Source organism: Amblyomma americanum, chromosome 8 (genome assembly GCF_052857255.1).
Source record: "Amblyomma americanum isolate KBUSLIRL-KWMA chromosome 8, ASM5285725v1, whole genome shotgun sequence".
In the NCBI taxonomy this organism is placed as follows: domain Eukaryota; kingdom Metazoa; phylum Arthropoda; class Arachnida; order Ixodida; family Ixodidae; genus Amblyomma; species Amblyomma americanum.
In genome coordinates, this window is record NC_135504.1 from 51,028,779 (window position 1) to 51,056,048 (window position 27,270).

At 47.0% G+C, this 27,270-nt stretch overlaps 1 protein-coding gene and 1 non-coding gene across 2 annotated transcripts in view; one reads left to right on the plus strand and one right to left on the minus strand.

The window, feature by feature from the left end:
* LOC144102370 (putative sodium-dependent multivitamin transporter) overlaps window positions 1-27,270 on the minus strand; it is a 66,257-nt gene that overhangs the window by 19,580 nt on the left and 19,407 nt on the right. Inside the window, exons 3-6 of the mRNA XM_077635661.1 lie at window positions 24,705-24,770; window positions 16,970-17,021; window positions 5,111-5,178; window positions 2,198-2,355 (exon numbers count right to left, since the gene is read on the minus strand). Coding sequence (XP_077491787.1) covers window positions 2,198-2,355; window positions 5,111-5,178; window positions 16,970-17,021; window positions 24,705-24,770 — 344 coding nt within the window. The remainder of the gene's footprint in view (window positions 1-2,197; window positions 2,356-5,110; window positions 5,179-16,969; window positions 17,022-24,704; window positions 24,771-27,270) is intronic.
* TRNAW-CCA (transfer RNA tryptophan (anticodon CCA)) lies at window positions 13,287-13,358 on the plus strand. Its single transcript has one exon. It is a non-coding gene; the product is annotated as a tRNA-Trp (tRNA).

Genomic DNA, 27,270 nt, shown 5'->3' on the forward strand with positions numbered 1-27,270 from the left:
TCTTTATTCATAGTTTATATCCTACTGATGCGCATGACTCATTGTTATTCAAATCCTAATATTTCATGCACGTAAAGTTCTCTTCCAACTTTGAGTCCTTAGCCTTCCAACTTTCAGTTGTCCATACAATTCGTATTTAAGATTAATCTATCAGTCGTCTGCTCCAAAATATTTTATTGTAAAATTCTTGTGGGCATCTGGAAGCCAGTTCCTGTGTCTTCTCCATTACCCCACACTGTGTATGCGCCATTTTTACTTGAGGGCTACAATAACAGCAGATGAAAAATACAAAAACTGGCGTTCCTCGCACTGACCGTGATTAAAGCGAACGCTTCAGCAATGAGTGGCAGTATCTGCCTACATAGAAAGTTCAAAGCTTCATCTTCCCAACTGTACCCAAGGAAAAGATAATGCTTATCTAATCAGTGACCGAACAAGGATGTTTATTACCGCAAAAATTGGCCGCTAGCCATTGGCGGCCAAGAGCAGACAACGGCTTAAGTTTGAAGGCTTAACCGCGAAACCCGAGAACAATAGGAGAAAACAAAATATAGATCCGAGCTTTGTGGAAGAAAAAAAATGCTGTTTCAAGGCTTTCCGCGGGCTCTAAAAGCCGTTTTCAGCTTCACTTCAGCTCAGGCCATTTTCAAGCTCAAGAATATTTGTGCACAGAGGGAGATTTATAACAACTTCTAGATTGGCCCGGAAGTCATGAGTGTTGAATCCCTGTCGTCCATATTTGAGGACACGCTGGCATTTTTGTTTAATTTCTGCGCACCGCCCGAGGTCATAATATATTTTAGCTCCCCGACTCGTAAAGAAGCAAAATCGTGAGAAAAAAAAAAAGAGAGGTCATGCTAGAGCAAGGTTTGAATGCGCTAACAGGCAGTCGACCACTGCTACCATCATCTTAATCACACCGCATCATTACTCTTCTTCTTTTGTTGCTTTTATTTCTTAAAACATTTGTTTATTGTTTGTTTTTCACTGCTGCTGATTGCCGCACAGACTATGTTCCCCTCTATCCATCGAGTAACACGGCACTCGTTGTGGCTATGGGGTTCCATGTTCCCTTCGCACGCGATATTGCTGTGTTTGAATTTGACCTGTGGAACTTTTTTCCTTGATTTTTTTTCTGTTTGTCTGACGCAGGAAAACTGCACACGCATCACTGGAATCTCTCACAGTAGCCGGTAATAGTAGCACATAAAAATAAACCTGTGCAGTATGAAACACTCCGGGCTGTGAAAGAGTTAACGGCATTTCCACACACGCACGCACATGTACACGCACACATACGCACACTCACACAGACCGTAAAATCATCCGAACCTTTAACACGATAGCGTATAGGCTTCCCACCTGCAGAAAATTCGTCGTAGGCGTTGTGAGCGACAAATTAGTCGGTGTAGGGTAGCCCAGATGGTCACCTTATGACCAACATGGGACACAAGATTCTGCTCGGCGTCGGACAACCCACCATGGTCGAAAAATGAGGCTTTCACGTGGCTTTGTGGCGTCATCACAACCTGGCCATGGGATTGTGAGCAAACTTTTCCAAACCCAAATTTTCTAAAAAAAAATTCACGGGATGGTTACGACTATGTAACACGAGATTCAGCGTATATGTGTAGGCATTTAGTTTTGGCAGGTGGCTGTTCCAAACAGAGCCATCCGTATGTGCGTGCAACCCAGGTTGGCCGTGACGTAAGGTGACATCAGACGACGAGACTCAAGCAGACGCAAAGCATTAATAGAGGCCTTAACACAACCTACGTGGAGTCATGTGGGATGATAGCCATATCCGGGTTGCCATGGTAACCGGTGTCTGCTTTAGCATTGTTAGCATGGTAACGCACCCACAGGTTACGCCGACGGCGACGCGCAAACAGGAGACGGGCGCCTAACAGCCATAGCTGTAAAACATTGATCGATGCCTATCGATACCTTTCGTGTTTTACCGATAGGTGTCGAAACGCATTACAAGGATGGGGTCTCGATCGCACTCTTCTGCGCTGCAAGCATCGAGGGGTGGCGTGATGTTTCATGTCACACAGGATGGCGCGATAACAACAGCTAGGGCAGCCCTGTACCACGACGGAGCTCGTGGCCAGTTCGCTCCGCGTAATAAATGCAATATAAATCTCTAGAAGGTAACAAAACGGCGGCAACGGCTCGAACGGGAACAAACTCTCACCGCAACATGGAGTGTGTGACGTTGAAATCGCTGAGGGGCCTCAGCGGCGGGTCAACGCTGCCCGAGTCGTAGATTATTTTCCCGATGATGATTAAGGGTGACGCAAGCATCACCAAAGCCTGGATGCAGTCCGCCCACACGACACTGCGCAGGCCTCCCTGTGGTGCGCAGAAAAAAATTTACAGACGATTATGATAGTCAGTAATGCGAAGTTTGAGCGGAGCTCTTCGTAAGCCACCTTACACCGCTGGTAGGTGGCGGGTTACGGTTCTGGCTACCCTCTGGGATCTTCCCGAGGCAGCCACCTTCCGGGTATCTAATCCTCCGATATCACTGCGGCAGGTGGCTCTTCGCTCTGAGGCTCTTAATTTCGATAAATCCAAGGAATTTTTGTTGGATCATTGAGGTGCGAGGCCAATTTATTTTGGTGGCGTAAGCTGGGACTGCGGCGCCCTTCAGTACCTAGGGGTTCCTCTGCATCAAATTAGAAACAATGGAACCTACTGGGATTCACAGGTAATGTCCACGAGGCGACAAGCCCAGGCTTGGTGGGTAGGGAACTCTCGGTGTTTGTTCGGACTCAAGCCTGCAACATTTCTTTATTCGCAAAACTAGCCTGTGTCCTGCAGGTTCTTCATTGTACGGGGAAATAAGTGAGGGTAATGCACAGAATATTCGCTACTTTCATATGGCTCTCCCAATGAGAACCCATGCTTCTTGACAGCCTCTTTCTCTAGAGTCTGGAGGAATAGGCCTTGTTCACTTATTCGTTTATCAGCTTGTTTCGAGTTTTTTTCTTTCTAATCGACAAACCACCCTTTTTGAGTAGTTGTGCTTATTAGGCGTCTAAGGGCTCATTTGCCTTTCCTATTCCCACCGATTGGACACTCCTGTGAGGGGCCTTTATGGGGATTCCTTAAGGAAGTTGCTGACACCTTCATTTTTTTCAAATTGGTTTTTGCGGAAAGTAAATGGCACAGTATCTGTCTCGTATATCTTTGGACACCTGAACCGCGCCGTAAGGGAAGGGATAAAGGAGGGAGTGAAAGAAGAAAGGAAGAAAGAGGTGCCGTAGTGGAGGGCTCCGGAATAATTTCGACCACGTTGGGATCTTTAACGTGCACTGACATCGCACAGCACACTGGCGCCTTAGCGTTTTGCCTCCATAAAAACGCAGCCGCCGCGGTCGGGTTCCTCACTGTGCGATTTTCTTGTATATAGCCTCTCCAGAAGGAAGATGTCTCAGGCACTTACAGAGTATTTTTTTCCTGCACCGTTGTACTGGCAAATTTTTCTGTAGTTCCTTGAAACAAGTGTTTTTACACGTGTTGAGGAAATGTGCATTCATTCTGCTGCAAAGGCGGTCTTCTTTAAACTGCACGCATCAAGGCTGGCTGTGAAGGCATGGCTTCATGCTAAGGAGATGTTTGTGCCATGAACCATTGTTTTATTCTGTGCAATGCTATGTTCCTCTGGGACATATTACAACGAACATTTTAGAAGGGCATTGACATCACAAGCTACGGTATGTTTTTTTGCCTGTGTATAAAAACTGTGCTCTGCCATGTGATCTATTTATGTTGCTGGGACTATTTAGTCTCTGGAAGAGCCGCATGATGGACCGCTACGCCGAATCACCACGGTCGTCGAAATATTTGTTTCATAAACAGTGCGCTTTGATGTGTGGAGTATGTGCTGCCCTGGAAGAACCGCCTGGCTGGCTCCCCAATCTAGATGCATGTATGTGTCTCTCAGGCATTTGATGTTTCGGAAAGTGGGGACATGCAGTGGAATGGCGGCCTGGTGTTTTGGGGCGTAGGTTTGCTTAGATTTTTCTTTTCGGCACTATTTCCATGCAAAAAAAAAAAAACTGCGGCGCTAGCCTAGTGGTCTCGTGCAGGGGGTTTTGAAGCTGATCTGTTCGAGCCGCCGCGGGTTCGACTCCCAGTCGTGGATGTAGATGTGATTTCTTTTCCTCTTTTTTTTATGCTCCCTAGGTGCGCAAACATACACTATATGATTTTGCTATGCTCTGAACCTCCGGATTAGTGCTTTCGCTCTGATAGCCTGCAGGGACAGGCGCGGTGTGAGGAATGTCTTCGCAGTCAGTGATCCTTCCTGAGGAACTGAATATATATTGTGTAACTGTTAATCCAGGGCGCAAACAGAGAGGCTATTGTTAAAAAATACAATGCGCAGCCTTGTTTGAAGCTAGCGCCGACGCTCACAGGCTCGATCTAGTTGTCTTCCAGGAGAGGTAGAGGCCAGACAGCTGTTTCCGTTCTTTTCCGTGTTCTTCGAGAGCTCTCATGCCTAACAATGAAGGAGAAAAGCATTCTTGAACGAGAAAGAGTTTATGAGCGCAGTTTTTTTCATATATTCGAAGATTTCACTATGTAATTCAGCACATCCGCGGATATCCCGTCGGCCGGCTGGCATGTTTTTGCTATTTACGTTTCTGCGATCGACAAAAACGTTCCCCAATGTTGTTCAATGGCAGTATGAGCTGCTCGATGCGGGCAATGGAAACACTATAAGAGAAAAATTTTGCTACATATCGAAAGAATGGACCATTACCTTCGATATTTCCGTCTGAGTATTTTACAATTTTCTAATTTTAGAAATGTTTGTCCAAGAATGTTGGACATGTGCTGTCTGAAGATGAAAACCTCCCGCCCGCTTTGTAGATGCCAAGCGCATTGTTTCTACCTGTACATCAATCCGGTATTGCGGCTTTGGTGACAGGAACACGGGATATGAAAAAAAGGCTCTGTGTCTAAAATTGAAACGTTACGGCTTTGGTTTTACGTCCAACACTTGAGTCGGAAACACTGTAGTTTCTGAGCAGCATCGTCAATATTTAGATTCGTTTTTCATGACCCCTGGGATCAAAATGCTTGAAAGCGTCGTTACCAGAGCTGTGTAAATAGTTCCGGCGAGACCAATGGCCATGTTTGAGTACAGGAGTGGTACTGTAAACACTGAAAAAGAGAAACGGTAAAAAGGCAATAAGAAATCACTTGGAAACACTGAGGAACAGGAATGGTGTGTCAGGTGTGCTAGAAATTATAAAAAGACAAGAAAAGAAAAACAACTGAAACAGTGGACAGGGCTGCTGGTTCTCTGTCCGAGCAGCAACCTCACGCATTGCGAGCGACAGGTGATTCTAATAGAGCATAACCTGCGCAGCCGGGAAGCCCCAGCTTTCCTGACATGCGCTAGAAGGCTTACAGCGACAGATATCGAATCAAACATAACCTATAGATCAAATACCACAACATTCCAGCAATCGTTTTTCCTAAAGACTAGCCGCGAATGGAATGATCTCCCGACTGAAGTGGGGGCCATCACCAACCATCAACTATTCGAGTCCGCCACCGAGGAACTTTATTCATCATAGCAACCATTGTAATGAGGGAGTGATTATTCATTTATATCCACTCGAGCGCCGGCATGCGGCTGCAAAGGAAAGCTATACAGCTATTACTTTATCATGTAACTATTTTCCTCCGTTTTAAATAAAGCATAGTTATCTTTGCTGTGTTACCCCCAACCTCGTGTAATGGCCCGTGTTACGTTTCGCCTACGACGCGCGGTATAGCCGGCGCGGATGCAACGGACGCCGGGGCTTCGTTCAAAGTGGCGGTCATTTTGGGCCCGTTCAGTGCTGCCGTAACGCCTCCCGCCAAGCGCGTCCAGGCAGGTTTCGATGCCCCCGTGTCGTCGTGTGTGCGTGTGTGTGTGTGTGTGCATGTTGGTGCCCACGCTTGTCAAAGCGCGGCAGCCGGGAGAGGAGCTCCCCAACTGGGAGGCGAGGAGGTCTGACCGGCGCCGGGCCCGGCGGACGCGCACGTCACGTCTGAACATGTCAGAGCGTCGCCGTATCGGGCGCCTCATCCCAAGCCGTTCCTTCTTGCCCCTCGACTCCGTGGGTATAAAAGGGAGCTGCGCCGGACGCCAGAGACTTCGATTTCTTCCTTCGAGTAACGTGGTCGCCCTGACCGGCTGCTCTTTTCCGATGCCAGAATAAACAAGTTGTTCTGTTACCAGTCGACTCATCCTTTGCCGGGACCTTCGGATGTTTCCAGCTTTGCCCAGGCCGCCAGCCAACGCTACCCTTGGGGCTTGCAACCCTTTTGCAACACCCGCAAGGAAGCTTTGAGGAATAATAAATAAATAAAAGTAAATACCCTATATAGCGCCAACAATCCGAGGTACGACGTAAAATCCAGAAAATTCTGCGACGTATTTGATAATAAATCGATTAATTTTTGTTTTGAATTGCCGCGAAACAACTTTGCGAAAAGGCTTTGCGGCGGGTAGAACGCACAGAGAAACACTGAAGAGAAATTATTCTCCAAGAAATAGGGAAACAAAAACATTCAATAATAGCAGCAACAACAAAACCTCAATAATATTACATTGACGGCAGTGCCACGGAAATTAGATGATAAATTCAGCGACAGCCGGTGCCCAACAGGAATATACTCGGGTCGGCATTTGGAAACGCCGGTCCGAGCATACAGCGGCAAGGTCGTTGCGTAGGGTTGTCGCGGAACCGCAGATGATGAGACACGGAGAAATTTTACACTCCAAACATGATTTAGGCTATATGGTGTTAAAAAGGAAATAAGTTATCTTGTAAAACACTTATTTTTAGGGGCATTTAGGGTATACTGGCCCTAGATTTCCATCATCAGGGAATAGATTTCCATCACTAAAAATGCGGAATACGCATGGCTGGTAACGGAAACATATTTTCTCTTGAAAACATGCGAAGTTGTGGCAGTTACGAAAATTTTTGACCGCCTTTGAAGTTTCCTCTATTTGGTAACCTCGAAACCCGGTGATGAGGATGGGATTTTTTTTATGGCGCAAGGGCATCTATGGCCAAAGAGCGCCATGGCACAAGGTATTTTCTTCTACTCAAGGTGGGGCCAAAGACCCATTTCGCAAGCATTTCACCCTAAAAAGGCCGAGCGCCAGACCAGGGGAAAGCTTGTGCCCATTGTATCACCGCTGTGTACCTGGCGGCGCTTGGTATCGAACCGCTCACCTCCCGCATGCGACTTCGAAACCTCCGGTACCGAGCTAAATTCCTCCTCCCATTGCTCACTGCATAAAGTAGTACCCCTGTCACACGGCATTTTCAACAAATGCACTATTTTTCACCAAAAGAGCGAAAGCTTAAAGGAGCGGGGACGCAGCTACACGGTGGAGCCCAAAAGTCAAATAGTCGTGGAGGCTTAGCACCCGCTGCTGTGCTACAGGAGGCTGAAGTGAGTGTTTTAAAATTCAAGTGGTGTGTTCTGTTCATTCGTTGTGCTCAGACATTTTTTTTGAAATTCTAACTGCTTCCTTAAAAGAACTGCAACAGCTAGACTCATCAGCAACAGCACGTTTTGTGTATTGCCTTGGCCACCAGGGGCACTCAGTGTTGCTGCAGCACTTTCAGTGTTATGAAATCTGGGCATAAAATATAAACACCCGTACAAAAAACAAAGTCAGACACACCTTTCGTATTTAAAAAAAATCTTCAAGCATTGTTGGGTGCAGATAATTTTTTATTGCTTTTTCTTTTTGACATTGGGCGGCAATGCGATCGCAGGTTCTTGAAGGCCGCGCCTTTGGGCTCCAAAGGTCTCTCACGGGCGCCTTCGCCTCTAGGGCCCTTAGCGGCAAATGCGCAACATTTGTGCTGTGTAGCTGCACTCCTTACGCCTTTGGATATAAGGACCTGATTCTCAAAGGCCTGCGCGGTGCCCGTGTGACAGGGGTATTACTGCGATCGCGGTAGGATTATGCCTCCGCCGTCAAGAGAAATAATTCCGCACATTTGGGATCTAAATTTACCCCTGGACTTCGGCAGCATACCCTGTTCCTAAGAGGCAATGCACTGGAGGACACCATACTCATTTTTGTAGCGGTAGCTACTTTACGGTAGCATTTCGAACCTTCAGCGTGGCTGCGCGCCACCCTGTGGCTGCGCCACCACGCTGTCACGTGGTTGGTTACGTGGTGCAGAGCAGCTGCCGGCGGCGCGGTGCCGTGGCTGATCACGTGGTTGGTCACGTGAACAAGTTCCACTCGGCCAGCTGTAGCTGTCGCCTCACTGCAGGTTTAACCAGAGCTAAACCACCGCCAATGTTTGCTCTTTATAGGCTAATTCGTGCTTAGACTGTAACCAAACGGACTGTTCCGGCGCCCCTTGAGGAACGACTTCATTTTGGTCTTGGTTTTCGCTTGGCTCCGATGTGCAATTTTTTTTTATTTGTGGTGCTTGCATTGTGGAGTTTTTACGATGAAGCCGCCTTGCCTAAGCTTCGGCGGCGCGCACTGAGGTGTCGCGAAGCTGGGAACTATTGGCCTCGCATTCTGCGCTTCGCCAGGTGCGTTGTCTTTATGCGGTCGCCTATTCTTTCCTGCTATTCATTAACTTGTAGCACTCGTTCAGCAGCATGGTTTGTTGTCGCCGGCGGCCGCCAGGTGCCGAACCTGCTGCGTTACACCACACTCATCATTTCTGTACATCAGTGCCAATCCGTACAATCTAAGCACTTTCTGTTTAAGGTGTAGTATGAGAGCTTGGTAAATAGGCGTGGCAAGCTAGCGGCCGCGCTCCTGTGTCGCGTGACCGGTCGTTGAACACCACAGCTCAGATACACGTACAATGCAATACAATACAACACAATACAACACAATACAATACAATACAATACAATACGTCGATACACTTCTCGTCGGCGTCCTGCACAGCAGTCTGCTTTCTCCACACCAACCAACAGACGTATGTGGTCCGTGGACTTCTACGGCTTTTGATGTGTATTATGGCAAGCATAGATCGCGCATCTAAACTGGAGAGTTCAGCAGGCAATGAGCGAGGGAAAGTTTTCTCCTGAAGTTTCACTACCAAACAAGTTAGCCAATAGATTAGTGCGGCGTCGGCTGAAAAAAACTTGTTTTCGAGTCCCAGGCTAATAAGAAGACAAAAGATATAACCCCGCCTGTCACTGTAAACTCCCTGAGTGGATCGAAGTTTATCCACATTTTGAACTTGTTCGCCGAGAAGTTCTCGGCCTTACCGCGATGAATTGTCTAAACATTAAAGGCAGTGGCTTTGGCATATGCACGGGTTGTTTGTACCCATTTGCACATTGTTTGCTTGCGAATTTTGGCAAAGAAAAGAAAATATTTGGTCAAACACATAAATCTGCAAGTCCACTTTCAACGGTGAGGATGGAGGAGAGAAGTTGGGAAGAGGGTGGAAGGTGACAGGTGTCAAAGGGGAAAGAGGGTGAAATTCCCCTGTTCACTAACAGGGGAGAGGAGTACCTGACATGCCCTGATTTACCTCCGGCTCTTGGACTTTGCGAGATAAATTAGAGAACACGTCCGTGAAAAATTCTTTGCTGTCACACCAGAGGTAACGCTCAATCATTCGCGGCACTACTTTCAACCGTTTCGTGACCTTCTTTATTTCTCTCATTTTTGAAATTGCATGTCGAGCTGTGCACATGAAAAAGTATTGCTGAGATCTTTTCTTTTTCGCTGGTAATCATCATGCTAAACGAGAAGTAACAGTGAACGATCACAGATGAGCCACGTCCGTAACAAAAGTGCAGAGCGGGCACCAAAATACGCGGCATTCTCGTCAAAGTTCAGAGAACTTTAGGCGGCCGTTGCCTGGTCCGCAAACTTGCAAAAAAAAAAAGAATGATTGACGATTTGCGTAGTTAAGCCAAATGCAAATTAGGTGCGCTAGCAGTTCGGTTTTCACTTCGGTTTCGGTGTTGAGATCCAGCGTTCACGGATGGCAGTTGTTCAGATAGCGGAAATAAGGTAATTTCTACATAACTGGAATTGGTCACTCTCTACATTGGTAGATCCCAGGTAGTCTTCCTACCACTCCTTACGCAGTGGTGCTCTAGCAGGGTCAAGCGATGCGTCACTACATTTCTATGGCACATGCTGCCATCGGTGGGACTTGGGTTGCGATCCATGCAGGTTGCTATTCCTCAGCAGACTCTCACGATTAAGGGAAGAAGAGAAAAAAGCCGATATGTGATAGATGATAAGATACAAACTGTTCTATGGGACCGTTTCGCGGACCGTTCTACAAATTTCTCATTTGACTTTTTCGCCTCTCTTCTTTTCTTGCAAAGTTGATTAATTATTCTCGACTAATTATATAATTAAGCCCAATATAAAAAAGTGCGAGTTGCTCCATACAATAGCCAGCAACATGAAATTGGTCGCGTAGTCTTAGAGTGTCGCTGCATATTTTTAAACCCTGGCTAAAGTTAGCTGGGACACCCTGTATACATACAGCCACCAGTTACACAGAATGATACCTTCAAATATAGCTTTTTTACAAGGGCGTTTAAAGAATGGAACGAACTACCAGATCCAGTTGCCATATCTTCCTCTGCAAGTTCTTTACTGCTGGCTTAGAGGCTCTCATCTTCTCCGATATTTAATGCGTCTTAGTATGTAATTCTGTTTCCTATGCACATAATCCGAGCGTATTTTTGCCTTTGTTCACCGCATGTCATTTTTATAGATACTGCCACTGTTTTATATTGTCATTTCCTCATTCGACTTGGAGCGACGCTTGCTATCTTTTCTTTGCGGTATTTTTTTCCACTGCTGTGAACGCCCTTAGTTGGGTTTACAGTATAAACAAATCAACAAACAGACAGACTAATGTATAGTTTGCTCATGCAGTTAGTTCCTCCTTCGCGATAAGAAATGCTTCTGAACGTCCTTGGTGGAATTTATTCGTGGGTGTGTATGGCACAACAATGCAGTTAATTTTTCTTAGCCCCCCCCCCTCTCCCCCCTCCCCCCCCCCCCCCCCCCCCCCCCCCGGTCACGCTTTGCTGCGCAGACCTTTGACTGATAGGAGACGATGAAGACAAGCAGGCTGCGCCCGTGAACCTGGTAATGCAAAAAGTGTCTTCTTAATCCGGGAATCCTAAATGTGCTTCGGTACGTGGTTCAATGGTTAGGGTACAGACCCTGTACGGGCCCGCGGTTTAAGCTCCGGTCGCGGCGGCCGCATTTCGGTGAAGGTGACGCTTAAAAGGCGCCCGCGTGCTGTGCATGTCAGCCACGTTAAGAACCGTGGGTTGTCGAAATTGATTCGTACACCTTCGCTACGGCGTTCCTCAAAGTCCACGTGTCGTCTAGAACGTTGAACTAGATAATTTACAACATGCAGTGTTTAACCAGAGTACTATCTTCTTTGCAAGGCTTAGAGAGCATTGGGTGCCCTTCGTTTAGTATCATAAGTTTCGAACATGAATTTAAATAATAATAATAATAATAATAATAATAATAATAATAATAATAATAATAATAATAATAATAATAATTGGTTTTTTGGGAAAGGAAATGGCGCAGTATCTGCCTCACACATAATAATATTAATTGGTTTTGGGGAAAGGAAATGGGGCAGTATCTGTCTCATATATCTTTGGACACCTGAACCGCGCCGTAACGGAAGGGATAAAGGAGGGAGTGAAAGAAGAAAGGAAGAAGTGAGGGCTCCGGCATAATTTCGACCACCTGGGCATCTTTAACGTGCACTGACATCGCAGAGCACACGGGCGCCTTAGCGTTTTTCCTCCACAAAAACGCAGCCTCCGCGGTCGGGTTCGAACCCGGGAACTCCGCATCAGTAGTCGAGCGCCCTAACCACTGAGCCACCGTGGCGGGGAATTTAAAAACTACGTTCGTTGTTTTTGTCGGTGTTCTTATCGCTGCTTTCTCTAACCCGTCAATTCTGGCGTAATCACGGATGTCCGGGCGACTCAAATATTTACCCATTTACCTTGCAGAAATATAATCACCCATAGACTGCTTTGCCATCACCGCTGAGTGGGCGAGTGACTCGAGGCGCGAGTTCACGCTGCGGTAGGCTGTGGGTTCCGGTCCCGGAACGGGGTGGTCGGTAACCGTGAGGATGTCCACCTGACGGTTGCCTCCACTTCCCCCGGTAACTCGGGCCCACGCCGGTGGGATTCCCCGTTGACAGCCGGTCGGACGCGTGGCGTGATTGCTACCCCCGGTTGGTCGCAGCTGCCACCCGACGGCCGAAGCTCGGCACACTCTGTCCGGTCGGCAGTGGGTGGCCGGGGAGAGGGAGAGATGTGCGCGGTGGAGGAGGAGGAATGCGGTCCCGCTTTGTTTTATTCCTTCATTTTGATGGCAGTTTCGAATCGTGAGCGAGTAAGGCTGAGAAACGCCAGGCGCCCAATAGGTAATAGTATCTGTTAGAATATATTATATCCAGTTATAGTAATTATACTAAATGTTTCAAAACGCTATACTTTGCTAAAACACTTGCTCCGTTCCGATTTTGAAACGTGCTGGCGATTCTAATCGGTTTGAATCGCCCTGAATGGGCGATAACATTAGAATTAGTTCTGTAATGTCTTTCTGTTGTATATTGCTTTGACTAAAGGTTTAAATATACCTTTCCCTCACGCAAACAGTGCTACAGCAGCAGAGATACAAGTGCTCTAACTCATCATCGAAAGTGAGATGCAAGTTTGGATAGCTGGAAACGCTTAAACAAATACTTTCAAAAATAACTAGAAGGTGGCTGCGATTTTTCTTTCAATTGGTAATAAATTATTTCGTTCCCCACAAGTAAATTAGGTGCTCCCAATACTCATTAACCTTATACTTTCCAATGTTGCAAATTCTATATGAAGCTCAATTTTTTATTTCCTCTCAAAATACAAAATGCACCATGAGAGAAAGCTTGCTTAAATTTAAAACAATCGAAAATATACTCACTAACGTGTAATTCATCGCTTACACTGTTGGCTGTACTGGCTGGACAGGGACGTGAGGATTTCCTGATACACAAGTCTTCGCTAATGGCTGGTTTTGTCAAAGAAATTAACAAGGGCGTCCCAGTACAAAAAAAAAAGGAAACATTTATCACCATTCTGCGCGAGGCAAGTGAAGCTGTATGTTCAGAGGGAAGTGTCTCTCTTATCAAGGAAAAAAGTAGCTATAGAAGAAGTGAGGGCCGATAACTGCGATCTGGACTGTTTTTGTTGCCTCTATTCGCCACGCTGACTCGTTGGCGCAATGGTAGCGCGTCTGACTCCAGATCAGAAGGTTGCGTGTTCGAATCACGTACGGGTCACTATGCTTTTTTTTTAATGATTGTAGAGAATCACGTTTTGCATGTATGGGAATTAACACACTGCGCTTTCGCGTCATACCCTAAAGGCGGAGTTTATGTGTTCCCTCCACTTTTTAAGAGCGTTAACTCTTACTCATCACGTTTGGAGATTTCGCGGGGTCTGCCACCACCCTTACATCACAGCGCCATCTGTGGCAGCAACTACTCATCACGTTTCTTGATTTCGTGGGGTTTCACTACCACCGTGAGATCACAGCGCCACCTGTGGCAGCAACTAGAAAACAGCACATCTCGCATTGAGACTTGCAGCCCCGTCTACAATAAATAGATTCGTTCGCCTATATATACTCCGACAGCCATCCGGGGACTTCTGTGTACCGAATTTGGTAGGCAAATAAAGCCCTACGGGTTGTGGTATCGAAATAAAACCACAACTAAATAATAGTTTTCTTTCTCCTTGTAATTATGAATTTCTTCTTTGAGCTGAGCTTCCTGCTGTTTAAATAAACGATGCGAACATACTGAAGTTGGCCTGTATTGAGAGATTGAGCATATATTTCATAATTTTCCTTTTTTTCTACATCTACCTCGTTCCCTATTGTCTTACAATTGCAAGTACACAGTATTGGCTTTATATTTGAAATCCCAGATCTCTCTTTCATGTTGACGAAATTTCATTTCTCACGTATGAAATAACCTCTGTATGACGATGTCATTGGTGACCAGGCTGTATAAGAAATTTGATGTTGGTTTCCCTGGTTCGGTTAAATTTAATCGCATTTTTTACATGCTTATGTGATAGCCCTGTCCCCCGCACCAGTGATAACGCTGAAGATTTCCGGCCTTACAAAAGTGAAAAATACTGGGAATGAACACCTAATGCATTGAATTCTACCACGTTCTAATTAAAAAGAGGCTGCATTAACTGAAAACGTTACATTCTTGACGTGATCTGCATAGAACCTAACGCGTTACAACTGACCAACCGGTTTTCTGCTAACAATAAAATAAGTTTTTCGGTCTGGGGCTTGTGCGGTCCGATGAGCGTTTGCGCTGGGTTTATTCACCGCGCAACTACAGCAGCCTTCTCGCATTTCAGTCGGCCCGTCATATTAAACTATAGTGAAGTACGGAATCGCCAAAACGTGCATGAAAGCCGTGTTGTACAGGCCTTGTGTGAATCAAAGTAAAACAAGCTTTGACGCACAAGTAATATGGTTAACCGCTGCAATAAATAATAATAATAATTGGTTTTTGTGGAAAGGAAATGGCGCAGTATCTGTCTCATATATCGTTGGACACCCGAACCGCGCCGTAAGGGATGGGATAAAGGAGGGAATGAAAGAAGAAAGGTAGAAGAGGTGCCGTAGTGGAGGGCTCCGGAATAATTTCGACCACCTGGGGATCTTTAGCGTGCACTGACATCGCACAGCACACAGGCCCCTTTGGAGTTGCTGTCCAACGTAGCAGAATCATTGATTGCCGAACGAAAAATTCGGAAGATAATATGCACCAACGCTGATCAACCAACAAGAAAAAATACCGCGTGTATTCCACATGTACTATTAACAAGAAATGAAACGTGGACAAACGATTGAGCCATAAAGAGAAAAATAACAAGCTCTTAGCCAGCGGAAGCTCAATATTGACTAAAGTTAGCTTAGCTTCAAATGCGCGCAGACTGTTCTGCAGAAGTGTTAATAAACCTAGTTTGTGTTTCCTCTCCAGGAGCTTTGCGTTTTTTGTTGCCACGTCAGTTTTCTTGTTTGCGCTTAATTCGTTGGTGATACACAAGGTATCACGCAGTCTAAAACGATTGGGACCAAAACTGACGTGAAATTGCTTTTCTCCGCCAAAAAAATTACTGGGAGGGGTGATGATGAATGTGAATTTTTATGGCGCAAGGACATCTAGGGCCAAAGAGCGCCATGGCACAAGGCGTTTTGTCTTCTCAAGATGAGGTAAAGACCCATTTCCCAAGCAATTAACCCTAAAGAAGCCGAGCACCAGGCCAGGAGAAAGCTTGCACCTATTGTATCACCGGTGGGCAATAAAATTCCAATAAGGAAGGGGTGGCGGTGGTTTTTCGTCTGCGTCAGCCAGTGGCATACATGACGATGCGAGTTGCCTACGTCAACATATCGGCCGGCCGCTGGTGCGATGCAGTCGAGTCAAGGCTGCAGGTGGTTTCGTTTGCTCAAACCACGCTTGAGAGTTGCACGATCTTGCCGTGCAAGTGCGTTGGTCACGTGGTTTATTTTGTACTTCGCGGGCTTTCTTTGGAGCTGGGAAAAAAAGACACACGTGAGGGTTTCCTTATCGTAAATGATGGAATGGGTGTTTCTGAAGGTGCTCTCCAACTCTTCAAATGCAATTTGTTGTCTAAAAGTAAATATTTATTAATTTAGATAATTAAACTTAATTAAACTATTAATTAATTGAGGAACAAAAATTGCCTGTTGTGTGCAAGAAGGCTGTCACCAATACACCACTGGTTTAACTCGCCTGACTCTATTAGTCTATTCTTTACCCCTAGATCAAGTTAGCTGGGACACCCGGTATAACGGATCAAATGTATCGGTTACTGTTACTACGTGGTATAGTGAGGTCACGTGGGAGCTATTTTGGTCAATTTCCCCTTCATTGTAGACAGACGCATCATTGGCAAATGTAAGTAGTGAGAGCTAACGCTCTTAAAAGCACAGTGCTGAGCACGGCGGCGACGCGAACAGGCTAATGCGCCGTCCGTCCGCGCCACGCGGTCCACCCTGAAGGCGTAAACGTGGCGACGAGAGCCTGAGCCGAAGCTTTCCCTGACATTGCCAGTCACGTGTCACACGTCACAGAAATGCGGCAGTTTCCTTCCCACGCCTATTTTCCACACTCTTGCACTGCACTCTAACACCAAATTAACCCATACAGGAGTAAAAAGGTAGTAAGCTGCACTCTAGACCACTCCATTTTAGGAGCAGGGCATGCTGCCCAAGCCCCGGGTAGATTTCCGTCGCTAAATATAAGGAGTACTGCAGGTTGGCATCGGAAACAAAATCCCTTTTCATAACATGCGAAATTGTAGCAGTTATGAAGATTTGAATAGTATTTTCAGTCTTCTCTATCTGCTGATCTAAGGACATCTGGTAACAAAAAAGGCACACTGAATACATGGCGAAGAATACAATATATTTTGCGGGGATACCATGGCCGCAGCTGGCAGAGGGCACGGTTAATTGAAGAGATATCCGACAGGCCTATGTCGTGCAGTGCACTTATTTACGCTGATGATGATAAGGCTGATAACACTATATATATGGCTGTACAGATTGGAGGACAGGTTATCCGTGATAGCGAAGTGAGGCCTGAACGATAGGAAGATAACAAAGAACATGATGGAAGTGAAAAATAAGGTAGGCGCGATGAAATACACAGGTTCCTGCGAGCAATATGTAGGAATCAATTACTGCAGCAGTTGATCCCAGTGTTCGCCGATGTGTATGAAGATTAAAAAAATATTAGTGCTAAATTATTTGCACTCACTCAACAGAGATCGTCAATATTAAGTAACCGCTCAATGCGAAAGACCCCGCGAATATTACATGACTAGACATACGTACTGGTTGAGATCCCTACAGCCGCGCTGAAGATGCCCACGGCTCCAAGGGTTTGCTGGAATAAAGAGATGGACAAATATAATAAAACGAAGGCAAAGAGGTCGGCCAGGAAGATTGATATCCGGCATGCTACTCTGCACAGGGGAAGAAGAGAAGGAAAACGGTCGTGATGGGTGACATGTGATGAGAAAAGAGGCGACAGTATTTGTGCACACATCTGATGGCATCACAACCGCGAGTCGAGGCCCCTCCCGCTCAAAAAACGGGAATACGCCCGCATTACCGAAGCTGCTTGCCTGCTCTGCAGCCAAGCGCATAGCAGTAAGTCCTCCGAGAGTGGACTGCTGTCTTCAAGGAAGCAGCCAGCTTTATTCTTTGGCGCGCATTTACCGGACAAACCACAAACACATGCTCCACAGTCTCGGCCATGTAACAAGTGTGTTGTGTTTTGGGATAACGTAACAGCAATCTTTATTCTCCTGGGTTACACGTTACACAGGGCCGGCGCTGGCCGTACACACACACACAGCACTTGCTGGGGGCGCTCTGCGGCGGTGGCGCCGTCTCGTGCCACGCACTCATACACGCACACACAGGCGCTGGGATGGTGGCGCCATCTCTTGCCACACACTCAATACACATACACAGCACTCCTCCTTCCTTAAGAAGGTTATCGGTAACGTAGGGGCATGCGAACAGTTCTAGTTGAACGTCTCACAGATGGCATCGCCGCAGCCTCCCAGGTGCTTGCGGTGCTGGCTACGTCTTCCTCGGTGCTTGCAGGTGTACCCGCTGTACCTGGTGCTGGAGTGGCCAAGTGCTTTTTCACTTGGTTGTTGTGACGGCGAACTTTCCCTTGAGGGGTTGAAACCGTTACCATCGAAGTTCCGTTCGTTTCATCAACTTCGCCCAACCACCATTTAGCTCGTCTGCCGAAATTGCGAACTGCAACCTTGTCACCTTTCTTGTATTTGGGTCCCTTTTTCGTCTCTCCGCAATGCCTCTTGGATTCTGTCAGCAACTGCTCGGGTGCACTCTCATTCTCCCTTCTAGGAATGCAAAGATCCAGCTTCGCTTTCATTGGGTATGCCAACATCAGCTCAGATGGTGACGTTCCATTTGGGCGGGGTGCTCTACGGTACATAAGCAGCCATCTCGCTAGCCGGAGCTTGAGATCTCCACCCGTGGTTTTCTTGAGGCCGTCCTTTACAGTTCGAACTGCTCTCTCAGCCAAACCATTTGATGCTGGATGGAAAGGAGCTGTCCGTAGGTGCTTAATGCCATTTTCCGAAAGGAATGCCTGGAAAGCTTGGCCAGTAACTGGGGTTCCATTGTCTGTTACAATGCACCTTGGCAGCCCAAACCGTGCAAAAATATCCCTCAAATGCTCTACAGTGTTTTCCGCTGTTGCACTTGGCACGATGATAACTTCAAGCCACTTTGACTTGGCGTCTACAAGTACAAGGAGCATTTTACCTTCAAATGGTCCGGCATAGTCCAGGTGCACACGTTCCCAGCATGCACCCGGCTCAGGCCATGGCACTGGTTCAGACTTTGCTGGCATTGGAGAATTCTGCAGACACTGTGTACACTGTCGAGCGCACTTTTCGATTTCAGCATCCATACCAGGCCACCAAAACAAAGACCTTGCCATGCCTTTCATGACAACCACTCCCTGGTGCGTTTCATGTAGCCGTTCCAAGATATGCTTCTGGGCAGGAGTAGGCACCACGATTCGGTTACCCCAGTACAAGAGATTTCTGTACGTGTTCAGCTCATCACGTCTTTGCCAGAATGGCTGTAGGGCTTTGTCCGGGGTGCTTTGTCGCCATCCGTCCTTGACCCACCGCAGCACTTGGCTTAGGGCTTGATCACAACTCGTGTAGTGCTGAAGCTGCTTCACTGACACTGTCAGTTTTTCCATGCTTGAGACTGAATTCACCAGCTCTGGTGGTTCAGGTGGATCAGCAAAGAGCACTGCCAGTGGTAGCCTGCTCATGGCATCTGCATTTCCATTGAGACGTCCAGGTCGGTGCTCAATAGTATACGTGTAGGCACCAAGTGTGAGTGCCCAACGCTGGATACGTGAAGCAGTCATGGCTGGAATTGCTTTATCTTCACGGAAGATGCCGACCAGTGGCTTGTGATCAGTGATGAGGATAAAGCTGCGACATAGCAAGTAGTCTCTGAAGCGTGTGACACCAAATATAATGGCTAGTGCCTCCTTTTCCAGATGTGAGTAGTTCCGCTCCGCAGGTGTGAGAGTTCGAGATGCGAATGCTAGTGGGAATTCAACCCCTTTATCACGATGTGAAAGCACCGCACCTACACCATACGGCGAAGCGTCACAGGCTAGCACGAGCTCCTTAGATGGGTCATAGTGTGCCAACACTTTTGCCTCCATGATGGCTTCCTTGCTTTTGACAAAAGCTTTTCGTTCTTCATCTGTCCACCTCCAGTGACTGTTCTTGTGAAGCAGTGCATACAACGGTGCTAGTAGTGTGGACAGGTTCGGCAGAAACTTTCCGTAGTATGACAGGAGTCCAATGAAGGATCTCAGCTCACCAACGTCCTTGGGCTCGGGCGCTTCAATGATGGCTTCTGTGTTTTTCTTTGATGGTTGAAGACCAGTGGCATTGATCTCGTGGCCCAAGTAAATGAGGGATGGTTTGAAAAACTCACACTTTTCCTGTTTGAGCTTCAACCCTGACTCTTTGACTCGTTGCAGAACTTTGCGCAGATTCTGAAGGTGCTCTGCGTCAGTTCTTCCTGTCACCAAAACATCGTCTAAGTAGACTGATGTGCCTGGGATGTCACGAAGGGTTTCTTCCATTCTTCTCTGGAAGAGGGCAGGTGCTGATGAAACACCAAATGCCAGACGGTTGTAAGCAAAGAGACCTTTGTGTGTGTTGATGACCAGTAGCTTACTGGTTTCTTCATCAACAGGCACCTGATTGTAAGCTTCGCGGAAATCCAACTTGGAAAACTTGACTCCGCCTTGCAAGGATGCGAATATGTCTTCAACTTTTGGCAATGGGTACTGTGTCGTTACCACTGCTGGATTCACACCGATCTTATAGTCTCCACAAATCCTGACACTTTGGCCATCTGCTTTGAGTACTGGTACAATCGGTGAAGCCCACTCAGAATGGTCCACTGGTGTGATGATGTTTTCACGTTCTAGACGCTGAAGTTCATTTTCAACCTTGGCCCGAAGTGCGTAGGGTACCGTGCGAGGTCTGAAGTATCGTAGCTGTGCATCCGGTCGAACGTTGATATGCACCTGTGGTCCTTTCAGTGTCCCGCAGCCTGGTCTGAAGATCTCTTCAAACTCCTGCAGCATTTCTTTCACTTTCCCTTCAGTGGTGCTTTCGAGCTGTGTCGCATTTACTTGGCGTGGTAGCAGGTCAAATGCTGTAAGCCAATCCCTGCCGCACAGGTTAGGGCTCTTGCAGGCTACTACAAGCAGTGTCTGCTGACATGTAGTCTTGCTAAGACATACGTCAACCACCAGCGTTCCCTGCACCGGTATTGTTCCACGTATGCAGTTCAGCTTGATGTCTGTCCGTGAAAGCTGCGGCAAAACACCTTGGTGCTGCCGGTAAGTATCTTTTGAGATTAACGAAACGGGAGAACCTGAATCCAACTCCATTTCCAGTGGCACTCCATTGACTATGAATGTCACTGTGATTGGCTTCAGGGGTGACTGTGCACGCAAAGAATGCAGGTAGTACTCAGGTGGCTTCTCGGTCGACTGTACTGCATTCACTGCAGTTGCGCTCAACTTCTTCCCTTTCTCAGCACCAGACAAACAGTAGTTCGCCAGGTGACCTACTTTGTCGAACTTGTAACACCTTGTGTTGATGTGCTTGCATTCCGGGGGCCTGTGATCACGGGATCCGCAGCGTACACACGGCCTGGACTTCTCTTGGCGACCGGTTTTGATTTTGCCTTTAGGCTTCGGGTCTTGCCCTTTTTGGCCACCGAGCCCTTGCAGGTGCTGCTTTTTCTTGTGCTTGACATAATTCGCTGAGCCTTCTTGAACCGGGGAAGTCGGTATGTCCGCGTGGCCCTTTCGCAGCTCGTTTGCGTTGAGTTCCGCCGCCTCTGCCGTTCTAGCAATCTCCAGCGCTTTATCTAGGGTGAGGCTCTTCTCAACTAACAACCGTTGCTGCACGGCTCTGTCACGAATTCCACACACAAGTCTGTCTCTCAGCATGCGGTTCAGCGCCGTACCGAAGTTGCAGTGTTCCGCCATTTGCCGGAGCTCGGCGACGAACACCGCGACGCTTTCATTCTCGAGCTGTACTCTGGTGTGGAAGCGATAACTTTCGGCTATTTCCGATGGAGCGGGGCTGAAGTGGCTGTTGAGAATAGCCAGGAGTTCAGTAAACTTCTTTTCTTTAGGCTTTACGGGCGCTAGCAAACTACGGAGCGTCGCGTACGTGCTTGTGCCGACCGTCGACAAAAATACCCACTTTTTCTTATCGTCGTCTTCGATGCCATTTGCCTTGAAGAACGCATCCAGCCGTTCCGTGTATGACGACCACGGCTCTTTGTTGTCGTATTCTTCGACTCGACCAAACGTCGCCATGTTTGCGCGGGAACGAAGCGTGCTTCACTTCACTGGCTACTGGCGCAAGTTCACTTGCCTGCGTGCATCACGATGCGATGTCTTCGCTTGCGTCCGGGTCCCCGTTATCCCATCCTCGTCGCCAGTTGTTGTGTTTTGGGATAACGTAACAGCAATCTTTATTCTCCTGGGTTACACGTTACACAGGGCCGGCGCTGGCCGTACACACACACACAGCACTTGCTGGGGGCGCTCTGCGGTGGTGGCGCCGTCTCGTGCCACGCACTCATACACGCACACACAGGCGCTGGGATGGTGGCGCCATCTCTTGCCACACACTCAATACACATACACAGCAAAGTGAAACAGTCCGGGGCGGCCGCTCGTTCCACCAAATGTAAGTACTTTCGCGTGAAGGCGACGTCTAAACGAGGTCGATGCATCAAGCATGCATGAGGCGGCGGAATTCCAAGCGATACCCAAAATTTCATATTTGAATCTAGTCTTTCAGGCGGATGTAATAAACTAGGATTGAAAAGTTCCTTTTGAAAAGTGTCCTTTGATAGTGTGAGAAAACCAACACGGCTGAATGTGCCTTACGCTTCAGTACGACAAAAACGCAAATGTGCAGAAACTGAGCAACGAGTAATTGTTGTTCCATTGCCCAATGAAGCTAACACTCATAATACGTTCAGTGGCCAATCAGATCACGCTGATATTTCATGGATTCCGTGTTTATTGAAAACCTATCCTAAAAGGCAACGCAGTGTTACGCGCGAGATATTTGTTCACTGCGTGAACTTGCCACCTATAACAATACAAACCAAGTGAACAAAAGTGGTTTCTAACCATGCAACTTTTCCGTTAGGAAAATATAATCTGTGATGAGGTATTTTTAAAAATTATTTTCCTCGTGCAATGAAACACAGAACACTGCTGATCACATGTCTCGAGGACGCGCTTGAAAATTTCTGCTGTGCTTCAAAATCCTGTATTGAGATTTGCAAGACCTCAGTAGACTGAAGCTGACAATGGCCGAGCAAGCAGCGGGCGTTTCCTTCGAGATCAAAGCTTAGTGATTGCAGGCGTTAGTTCCCTGCACCTTAAGTAGTAGTAAACTTTTTACTACTATCCCATGTCCAGGAAACTCTGTCGCGTGGCTGGCGCATCAGTAAACATAACTGGTCTTCAAAGACGACGAAGTGGAGAAAAAGCAAACTACAACACGTGACGTTAGAACGAACAAAAATCTTTCAGTAGATGTGTATGCTGAGGCACAGCTGGAGTTACCTGATTCGGATTACGATTTTGAATACTGATTTGGAATACGGACAGCCTAATTCACGCCTGAAATTGTAAATACGTCAAAACTGCCATTTCGGTCTCCCTTTCCGCACTCCTCAAATAGTACGAATACCTTTCTTAATAGGTGAAATTTCTTTCTGGACCTCTGTTATTAGCTTTTCCAATATTTGTTTTTTCTTCTCCATTCATGCTTTTCTCGTTCAGTCATTATTTTTATCCTCTACCGTCCCTCCTGATTACCTCTTATTTCGCGCATTAACGCCATCATCCACTACCATCGCCACCTTCCGGTGAAAGATTCGTTCTACCAGGGAAGTTACAGCGACCTAAAAACATAATGAGACGGGACAAGTGACCACTCACTCATTAGCGAAACGTTGAGCTTCACATTCATGTTAAACACGAGAGAGCAGTCGGTAGGCGCTTGGTGATTTATAATGGCGGCACGAAAAAACACTACGTCTCAAAACGGCACGCGTCACAACAGCGTATAAAAAACAAAACAGCGACAACACAGCACAGAGAAAAAATGGCACAGCGACATAACAGCACAGGGAAAAAACAGCATGACGGCAAAACAGCACAAAACAAAAGCTGCACGCGTCAAAATAGCAGACAGGATAAAACGGCGCAGCGGCAAAACAGCACAGCGAAAAAAGTACACAACGATTGAAGATTGATTTGATTTATGGGTGTTTAACGTCCCAAAGCGACTCAGGCTATGAGTGACGCCGTAGTGAAGGGCTCCGGAAATTTCGACCACATGGGGTTCTTTAACGTGCAATGGCATCGCACAGTACACGGGCCTCTAGAATTACTCCGCCATCGAAATTCTACCGCCGCGGCCGGAGCCGAGCGCCATAACCACTCAGCCACCGCGGCGGCCACAACGAAAGAAGAGCGCAGGAAAAAAATTGGCAGTGGCTTAGCTCGGCTATGCTAGGATATACGTAGCGAAAGCTAAGGCATAGCATGGTTAGCCTTGGTCAATCTTGATTGCAAGTACAAGTTAGTCTGGTTGTCTAGCTATGTTGTCGCATTAAAGACGACACAATTGTGGTTGCGGCGCACGCGAGCTCTCCTTTTCAATCCTCCGACATGTTGTCAGGCATGCGATGCACCTGGCGAAGTGAGCGGAGACGAGCGCAACGAGGATGAACGCGGTGTGACGTCATACCAAACGGCGGCGGCGGGGAGCCGCACGGTGTGACGTCATGCCAGATGGCGCGGCGAGCGCGCAAAGCACAGTAACTATCTCACATATCTAGGTGGACACCCGAACTGCGCCGTAAAGGAAGAGATAAAGGAGAAGAGGGAAAGACGAAAGCGCGGTTCGGGTGTCCACCGAGATATGTGAGGCGCGCTTTGGGACGTCATGTGCCTCCTCGGAGGGCGCCACGGCGAAATTCCAAGTTCGCGGCTAGTAAAACTTTCGCTTTAAAAACAGCATGACGACAAAACAGGACATCGGAGTAATGTGCAGTGCTGCTGTAGGGGGGGGGGGACTATTATGGCCATAGCCACAAACTATAAATCACATCACTTGCAGAAGCGACCTTTGGAGATAGCGAGTGATATATGATGCGCTCCTACAGGCAACACTAAGAAACTTGGCAGCAGTGATGAGATGCCTCCGGAGCTCAAAGCCCGCCTCCTCGCTTATCAACAATGTCAAATTCTGCACGCAGCATCTCGTTAAGTAAGCTGCGAACATAGCTTTCGCGTGGCATTCACACTGAATACGGCAGTAGGTTGTATCATATTTAAAGCATCTATACAATCTGCAATAATACATGCCATCTTTGGCATGTGCAGATCGTAAAGAAATGGTAATAGTCAAACTTGAAGCCAAATGCTTACGCTGAAGACAAAGTATACGACGCAAGCGGTGATGCCGACCTTGTTGTCGAAGCGCAGCCGCAGGTACTTGAGACCATGGAAAGAAAAAAAAAACAATTATTGGCTAAGCTAGCACCATCTGTTTCAAGTGTTACTGTCCCGACTTGTCAATTTTTTTTGTACATTTTTCAAACAATTGCTTTTCTTGTTTCGAAAGCGTAACAGATGGGTCGCAAAGCGTAACAGACGGGTCTCACTCCAATGCTTATGTGTGCGCAATTACTGTCACTTGGCCGTTCACATAGTTTAATCAGAAGAATTGAAATCCACAGGCCTTTTAATAAAAAAGGCTCACCCCCACAGCTAAACAGTCATTGAGCAAATGCATTCGGAAAACATTGTGACTTCCCAGACTTCGATGTGTAAAAAAAGCTCATGCTGAGTGGTGTGAGCGCATGTTAAAGAACCATAGCTGGTCTAAATTAATCTGGAGCCCTCCACTACGCTGTCCGCTGTCCCTCATAGCCAGTATTCACCATTTTGGGGCCATTAAATTCAACTATTCACAGTTTTCTTCCAAGTGTTTGAACAGGCTTAAACGGACATACTGTGGGAATGAAAAGGTTAACGAAAGCAAATGTTTGACTCCACGCACTGTCGTAATTTCAAATTGGAAGAACTTGGCACTGATTCTATTTCATCTAAAATCGCGGGAGTCGGGGTATCATTTTGTTGGTCCACAGTTAACAGTATGATTAAATTCTCCAGATTGTGCAGTCAATGCCACTGTAAACCATTAAATCGCAGCAAGAAAGTACTGTCAGCGCCATTTGTCGTTATACCTGTTAATAGTGGTTGTACGAGGCACGAAGCAAGCCATCCTTCAGGTGCGGAAATGTTTCAATGACTATTCAAAATTTCTCCTTAGTCTCTAGCAGTTGAAAGAGTCGACTTCCAGGGGGCCAAAGCAGTATCTATATTTGACTACTCCGTCTGGTGTGGCACCAATTACAGCTACACCAGGGTTGACGCGCAGGCCATGGTGATACGCTACAACCGACGTGCCCTTCTCAACATGTCACTGCACAACGCTCTCTTCATTTTGCAAGCTGTCCCTCATATATATGGTTTGCAAGGTACTTGATCCAAACCCATGCTTCAAAAACTTTCCATCTGCTGGCTTCTGGTGCTTAACAATGTCGCGAAAGGGCGATGCAGTCAGACGCTTTGCCCTCTCAAGGGACCATGTTGCAGAGCTGCTCTGAGCTCTTGTGCTTTCTTCTGCCCACGCCTCTTCGAGTGTTACAGAGCGGTCAGCAAAATCATAGCATGCTAGCAAAAGCTCGCTCCAAAACACTTTTGTGGGGATCCTCAGCGTTAGCTTTGCAGATACTGTGTCCTGCAGGATGACTGGAAGGGGGATTGAAAGAAACCAGTTGTCTTGCTACGTATCACGCAGCATAGGGTGCATTTGTTCCTCGCACAGTGTTTGAGGCATTCATGTATGTCTCCTTTAGTTAACTCAATGCATGCAGTTATCTTCGCATGATTATTTTTGCTTTGTTGGACATTGGGCGGTTTCTATCAGAGACACCACTATAGGGTGTGTGCCACCCATGTTGCTCTTCCTGACCATACTCTCGCGCAGCTGGCGCGAAGCTCCTCCGAAATTACCCGAGCTTACCTCAGTACTGCCCGAGCTTACCCGAGTAACTCGGCTAAGCTCGGGTAGTAACTCGGGTTGCTAGGCAACGGCACAAGACCGCACGTACGTACTGTACATACGGTTACAAGATTCTTGGTCGGTGTTGGTGAGCGTATGAGTGCTATCGCTCTAAAAATCTGGAGGTCACAAGGTCATCGAACAGAATTAATTGCGGGTGCTGCTGGTGGTCTGGATCCTCCCCCCTCCCCCCCCCCCCCCCCACACACACACATCTTCAAAATGTGAATCACGCTTTAAGTTCCGAAGAACCGCTTACGTAGCCACACAAGATGCGAGATAGTACGGTATCGCGGCAGTTAATATCGGTTGGCCATACCATAGCCTCCAGAAGTTTGCACCCCCAGTACATTTCGGTGGCACAAAACACGGTGGTATAAAAGACATGAAATGTGCCGGCAACGTTTGTACCAAATATGCAGCTGGATAATTAGCACGACTATCGTACGCGCTTGGTGGAGCATTTCTTGACAGAACAGTATTAAGGGCAATGTAGTCATTCAAGCAGGCCTACTGCGAATTCTTCTGAAGATACATCCACTAAGTCCAGTTCACAGCTGCATAAGTAGTGGTAATTCTATAAGTAATACAAGGCATTTGTTTTCACAAAGCAAGACTTTGGTATTCTGGATTTAAATGCATCATATTTTTCCCCGATTTTTTAACCATATTTAGGCGATATTTAGGCCATATTTTTCTACGTAATCTCCGATGAAATCTATGGACTTATGCCAGCTAATTAGAAAAAACTTGTTTTCCCTAATGGCGCCACTCTACTGGTCTGTGTCTCAGCAAGGATATTACTTCATTGATGACTTATTTATAGTTTCTGTAGTCCATCCTTCAGTGGGTCAAAAAGATGGC